General features: G+C 37.6%; 1 protein-coding gene across 1 annotated transcript in view; it reads left to right on the top strand.

Moving 5' to 3' along the window:
• The first annotated feature begins 1,667 nt into the window (after positions 1–1,667).
• Positions 1,668–7,006, top strand: part of LOC118843339 (serine palmitoyltransferase small subunit A) — a 28,163-nt gene continuing 22,824 nt past the window's right edge. The window contains exon 1 of the mRNA XM_036750938.1: positions 1,668–1,887. Within this exon, the coding sequence (XP_036606833.1) occupies positions 1,776–1,887 (112 nt within the window). The 5' untranslated portion in view covers positions 1,668–1,775. The remainder of the gene's footprint in view (positions 1,888–7,006) is intronic.

Raw genomic sequence — 7,006 nt, 5'->3', positions numbered from 1 at the left:
AAGAGGAGGAGGAGGAGAAGGAGGACAAGAAGAGGAAGAAGAAGAGGAGGAGGAGGAACAACTGATATTTCTAACATGGTACAGTGGTTACTTAATGTAAGATATATTTATGAATTAAGCATACATGAGGCATTATTGTTTTATTGCCCTGTGAAAGGACACACAAGAGGGGAAGATATATGTCTTAAAGTTGATGAATTTTTCAAAAATGAAGGTATACAGTGGAAAAATTGCATTGGAGTCTGTACAGACGGTGCTGGAGCAACGACTGCCAGAATGTTGAATTTGTAGCAAAAATTAAAAGCTGGAGTCAATGAACATATCATTTTTACTCACTGCATGTCCATCGCATTTGTAGCCAAAAAAAATATCACCAGAGTAAGATGTTGTACTTCACTAAAAGCTATGCCCTTAACAATCATTTCTTTTCAAACCTTTGGAAAGGTTACCAAAGCTTATTACTACGTGCAGAAGAGGATGAAATTTAAACAGATTATTGAAATTGAAAAATGAAATTGCTATATTTTTGACTGAGCAGAAATCTGATTTTGTTCATTTTTTTCATAATGACTTATGGCTTTCAAAACTGTGCTATTTGTTGGATATTTAAAAAAAAAACTCAATGATTTAAACCTGTCAGTTTGTGGAAAAAATTGTAACATTTATATTAAAAGGTAAAATTGAAAGTTTTACTTAAAAAAAGTTAATATATGGAACAATAGGGTGGAAAATGGTTCCTTAGAAATGTTTGCAGCTACAGATGATTTTACAATTGAGGATAACCTTCCTAAAGATTTAATTTTAAGAGTTATAATTGATCATCTGAAGTGCCTGGAGACAGTTCAGAAATACTTCCCTTCAAATTTTGATTCTAAAAAACTAAGTTGGGCTCATCAACCATACTCGATTGAAATTTAAAAAAAAATCAGTAATTTGCAAGAAGAATTTGCCGACGACGCAGGTTTAAAACTTGAGTTTCTTTAAAAAATCGTCAAGTGAATTTTGGCTTGAGATTAAGACAGAATTTCCAACAATTCTGAAATGGCCCTAAATATACTTCTGCGTTTTTATGCAAAGTGCCGTAATCCGTATTGAGCATTATAAATAATTGATCAACTGTGAAAAACGTTGAAGATGCTCTAAGTCCTGCAGTATCAAATATTCCGTCAAGGTTTAATTCTTTATGTAAAAATAAACAGTCTTATCCCTCTTAGTAGTATGCAGATTTGCTTTCTTCTTTAATAAATACTAAAATTATATGTATACCAAAGAATTGTTTTAAAATAAATTTCTTTATGATTTATTATCAGTAAATGTTTGATTCGTATACTTTTTTTTATATACCTGGGGTCGGGCAAAAATGTCTCGGGCTAAAAGGGGTAGAGAGTGAAAAAATTTTAAGAAGCCGTGGTTTAGGTCATTCTTATTCACATCTATTTTAAGGCCGAGTCCTCCCTGCGACGCCCTTCCAGCCGCTGCACAATCAGGGATAACGCAGCGAGAGGGAAGTTTGGAATCCAGACAGTGGGGTTACAGAAGCTTTAGTACTGGCGCAAGGGCAAGCGGTGCTATCCAACCACCGCAAGCCGTCCAGCCAATCAAGAGCCCCGAGGAACGGGAGGCTGACGTCAGCTCGCACACGGAGCTGAGCGTGCGGGGTGACGTAATGTTTCGGTAGGCTAAAGGGACTGAGAGCACGCTTAGCTGGCGGGAGTGGGCGTATAGACCAAGAAGGAGGCACCTGGAGGAAGACAGATTTCTCGGTAAAGGCTCCGATGGCCGGCATAACGCTCGGAAGAGCTTGGCAGCAGATGTCTTGGTTCTATTACCAGTATCTGCTCGTCACCGCGCTCTATATGCTGGAACCCTGGGAGAGGACTGTCTTCAGTATCCTGCTCGATTGGCTGCGGGGGTGGGCGATGAGGGATTTGGGGGTGGGTGGGCGCGGAGAAAGAGCCAGATTCGGGGAGGGAGGTAGGGAGGTAATGGGTCCTAAAGAGGCCAGACTTCCGGTGCCGAGTGGCGGCGAGCACTGCCGATGGTCTGAGGTAGAATTGTGGAGAGAAATCTAGACTAGACGGCAAGTGTAGGCCTGTAGGGGCGTGGAAAAGATTGATGGTTACCTGGGGAAGGAGCCGGAGTGGGGGGGGGGGGAGGGAGGTGAGGTACGTGTCAGCGCTTGCGTGCATCCCAGTGCTGGATGCAGCTGAGATTGGGGAGGGGAGGAGGGGAACGAGGTGACAGTGACCTTTGAGAAAAAGTCTCCAGGCTAGTGAAGATGCATGCTGAAGAAGCTGTGGAGAGCTTAGATTCGTGCAGTTGGGTTGAAGGTATCCTGCTTTCCGCCTATGTGTGTGTTCGTCTTGTAGTGCAACACCATTTAAGTCCATTATATCTGCCTTTTTCCAAGTTTCAGACTATTTGGACCAAGGGAAACAGTTTAGATTTATCTTTGTGATGGATCAGTTATAAATTCCAGATTTTATGTACATGGTTTGGAAAGGAATTTTTAGCTGTATTTGCATTAGAATTAGCAATTAATAATGCCTTAAAGGTCTTACCGAAGTGGACAATTGTGTCGATTTTCCAGAGGAAAGATTATTCCAGATGATGGCATTTATTTCCTTGACCACCCTATGTAATTATTTTGTGTCCTGCCTTAGTGGCAAATAGATGGCATTCGTTTCTGTATACCATTGTTGTTTTCAATATGGTTTTCTGGGAGTGGCTTAGTTTTTAAAAGGAACATATGAAACATGATAGAAGAGTATTGAAGTAATTTTATTACTACCGTATATAAATTATTTATCTAAATTCATTTATAATTACATGCTAATGGGATTAATAGAATGGTAAAGAAGAAAATCTATTGATGTCACATCAGTCTTAGAGAGTGTTACTAACTTATTTTTAGGCCTTTCTGTTTACCCTCTCAATACCCTGAACTCCTAAGTCCTTTTAGTTATCTTTTGAGAAATTTTCAGGGATAGGCCAAGTTTGGTGCTTTGCTGATAATAGTTTGAAAAGTAATGCTATCAGTCTCTTAACTTGGATGTGAAAGATAAGAAAACTATTTACACTCTTGGGTTGGGTTTCAAGTTCTTTGTGAGTTACATGATATTATTGTAGGTTGATTTAAAATACATATATATATATATATAGTATGTGTGTACCTACATGTATATATACACACATGTAAATATGAAGTATTTTGAGGTTTCAGAAACTTATTGTTACTTTGAAATTCAAACAAGCAATTTTTTTGGTTATATACGCCCCAACACCATTTCCTGGGCATGAATAATTGCATGTCTAATTTGAAAGATGCTTTGGTGTAGTTATTCTTTTAATTCCAACTAAATAATTTGTTCCTCTAGCCTATTCTGTGTTCAGGCACTGCTGCAAACATGAATTTCATCACTGAATTTATAATGGGTTTTTCTAACTACAGAGTTTTTGAAAAGAAGTAATTTCAATGACTTCAAAACTATATTGGCACTTTGAGACCTACTAGATAATAGGTTCCTAATTGATGTTTCTGCTTCCACTGTATCCCTTCTAATCTATCCTTCTCACAACTTCCAAAATAACCTTAAAGCACAGGTCAAACCTTATCCCTGCTCTGTTCACAAATCTCAAAAAATTTCTTAGAGGAAAAAATGAAAACTCCTTGCTTTGGCATTTATAGTTCTTTACAATCAAGTGACCCTTACTTTTTCAGTATTTTTTAATTACTTTTCTTCACAAACATTACTTGCCACATAAACTATACTACTAGTTTTTCCCAAACTTGACAATCCTATTATATCCCTAGGATCGGATAATGTCTAGGTTGTCAAGGAGTAAGGGTGACTTGTTGCTTTGTTGCTGTAGAGAGACAGGAGTGGCCACTGCAGTTGAAGCTATTCTCTACCTTTACCTGACCCTTGTGGACTCAACACTCCTACCTGCAACTGATTTTCTTCATAAGCTGGCCCACCATCAACTGGCTTTGAAGGAGGGGTTCCCCAGGATAATGCTGAGAGGGGTGCTTTGAGAAGACTGAACTAGGGTCTCTTTTCCACCCTTCTCTTCCGTTTTCTGCTGTGCTATATCGTAAAATAGCCAAAATCTATGCCTAAAACTGCAACAGTGGGGAGGCTTGGGCTATAAGATAAGAGAATGAGCAGGGGTGGGAGTACCTTGCATTGCCAGCACCTCTGTCAACTCTTGGATCACGAATCCCCTAGGAAGCTGCTAAAGGGTTAATTCTGAAAATTGGTGTCTAAAATCCAAGTAGCCAGAAGGGTTGTTAGGCATAATCTTTTCTTTTTTTGTTTTAAATAAAATTTTTTTTTCCTCAAACTACCTGTAAAAGCACTTTTAACATCCTTTTTTTTTTTTTTAGTTCCAAATTTAGTTCCTCCCTCCCTCCCCTGCCCCTTCCCCAAGATAGTAAGCAGTCTGATACAGGTTGTTATACATGTGCAAGCATGTAAAACATATTTCCAAGTTATTCATTTTATAGAAGAAAACTCAAGTCAAAAAAAAAAAAGAAAAATAGTATGCTTTGGTCTGTATTCAGACTCCATCAGTTCTTTCTCCCTGAGGTGGATAGCATTTTTCATCACGAGTCCTTTTAGGATTATCTTGAATTGTTGTATTGCTGAGAATAGCTAAGTTGATAACTTGTTTCCCTACAGCATCTGCAATATTTGCTGTTTTCTTTTTTAGTCAGTTTTACCACTCTGATGGATGTGAGGTAGATGCTCAGAATTGCTTTAATTGGCAGTTCTCTGGTGATGTGGAGCATTTTTTCATATAACTGTTGATAGGTTAGATTGCTTCTTTAGAAAACTTCCTAGTCTTAGACCTTTTTTCATTTGGAGATTAATTTAAATTAATTGAATCAAGAAGCAGTTGTGCAAAGCATTGGGGTACAAAGAAAGGAAAGAACAGTCCTTGCCCTCAAAGATTTCACAGTCTAAAGGAGGAGACTTTGTATGTAAGCACATACAAACAGTTATGTATAAAATGGAAGGCCATGATTTAAAAAAAATTGAAGATCCTAGACATCATTTTTCAAGAAATTATCGAGGAAAACGGTACCGATACCTTAGATCCAGAGGATAAAATAGAAATGGAGAGAATCCACCAATCACCTCCTGAAAGAGATTTCAAAATGAAAACTCGTAGGAATAATATAGCCAAACAATTTACAGGCTAAACTGGATATAGTCTTAGAAGGCACTAGCATTAAGGGGGAATCAGAAAAGGTTTCTTTTAAAAAATATATATTTTCTTAAATATTTCCCAATTACATGTAAAAAAAATTTTAACATTCATTTTTGAAAATTTTGAGTTCCAAATTCTCTCCCTCCCCTACCCATTGCGAAGGCAAGCAATATGATATTAATTTTACATGTGAAGTTCTGCAAAACATTTCCGTCTTACCCACGTTGCAAAATACAGACAAAAAAAAATAAAAAAAAAACTATACAGGCAGGCTAGCTCCAATCCTCAGTGCACTGGCTTCTGCTCCAGCAGAGGTAGGGCAGCCACAACAGCACTACTGAAACCACTCCAGCAGAGAATATGGGGGAAAGTAGGTGTAAGAAGACTGGAAAGGTAGAAGGGGGCCAGGTTATGAAAGGCTTTAAAGGCCAAACAGAATTTTATATGTGATCCTGTAGGTAACAGGGAGTCATTGGAATTTATTGGGAGAAAGTTAGATCACTGCTGTAGGAAAACCACTTGGCTGCTGAGTGGACGGTGAACTAGAGTTGGGAAGCAGGGATGTCATTTACAAAGCTATTAGATTAGTCCAGATGTGAAGTGATTTAGAGCCTGTAATCATAGTGGTTGAGGAATTTAGAGAGATTATAGGAAAGATTTTTGACAGGACTTGGCAACTGATTGATTGGCAGTGGTGATGTTAGAAGCTGAAAGTCAAGGATGACATCTAGTTTTCCTGTTTCCTTTCTAATTTTATCTGGATTGGTTTTGTTTGTGCAAAACCTTTTTAATTTTATGTAATCAAAATTGTCCACTTTATTTTCTGTGATCCTCTTTATCCCTTGTTTGGTCATGAAATACTTCTCCATAGATCTGAAAGATGATTCTTCCTTGCTCCTCTAATTTGTTTATGATAGCACCCTTTATGTCTAGGTTATGTGTCCATTTGGAGCTTATCTTGGTATGTAGTGTGAACTTTTCAGTTTCTCCAGCAGCTTTTGTCCAGAGTAATCAGGGTCTTTAGGTTGGTTTATCACTTACTGTTCATTAGCTTCTGTATGTTACACTGAATCTGTTACATTAGTCAACCTTTCTGTTTTTTAAACTAGTAGCAAATTGTTTCACTACTGCTGGTTTGTAGTAAATTTTGAAATTATGGTGTTGCTAGGCCCCTCTTCCATCTCACTCTTTTCTATTATTTCTTGAGTTGGTTGACCTTTTGTTCCTCTAAGTGAATTTTTTTGTATAAATAGGTCCTTTTCTTTTTTCTTTGATCTCTTTGGAGTACAGACCTAAGAATAGTATTGCGGGTCAGAGGGTATGCGCAGTTTAATAGCCCTTTAGACATACTTCCAAATTGATCTCCAGAATGGTGGGACCAGTTCACAACTTCACCAACAGTTCATTAGTGTACTATTTTCCCTCATCTGGTCCAGCTTTTGTCATTTTCGATAGGTATGAAGTGGTACCACAGAGTTATATTTTGCATTTCTCTAATCAATAGTAATTTAAAGTATTTTTTCAAGATTATAGATAGCTTTGATTTCTTCTTCTGAAAACTGACTATTCATATCCTTTGGTAATTTGTCAGTTGTAATTGGGAAATAGTTCTTATTTTTGTAAGGACTCAGTTCCATATATATTTGAGAGGGAAAAAAAGGCCTTGATCGGATGTGAGAGATGTACATGCTCTAGAAAGAACAATACTTGTTGTGAAGCTAGGAAAGCTCTTATTTTATTTTACATTCATTGAATTGGTAACTCCCTAAAGGAACACACTTTCTCAAATGCA

The sequence above is a fragment of the Trichosurus vulpecula genome, chromosome 3 (genome assembly GCF_011100635.1).
Source record: "Trichosurus vulpecula isolate mTriVul1 chromosome 3, mTriVul1.pri, whole genome shotgun sequence".
Taxonomy (NCBI): domain Eukaryota; kingdom Metazoa; phylum Chordata; class Mammalia; order Diprotodontia; family Phalangeridae; genus Trichosurus; species Trichosurus vulpecula.
This window is presented reverse-complemented; position numbering and strand designations above follow the sequence as displayed.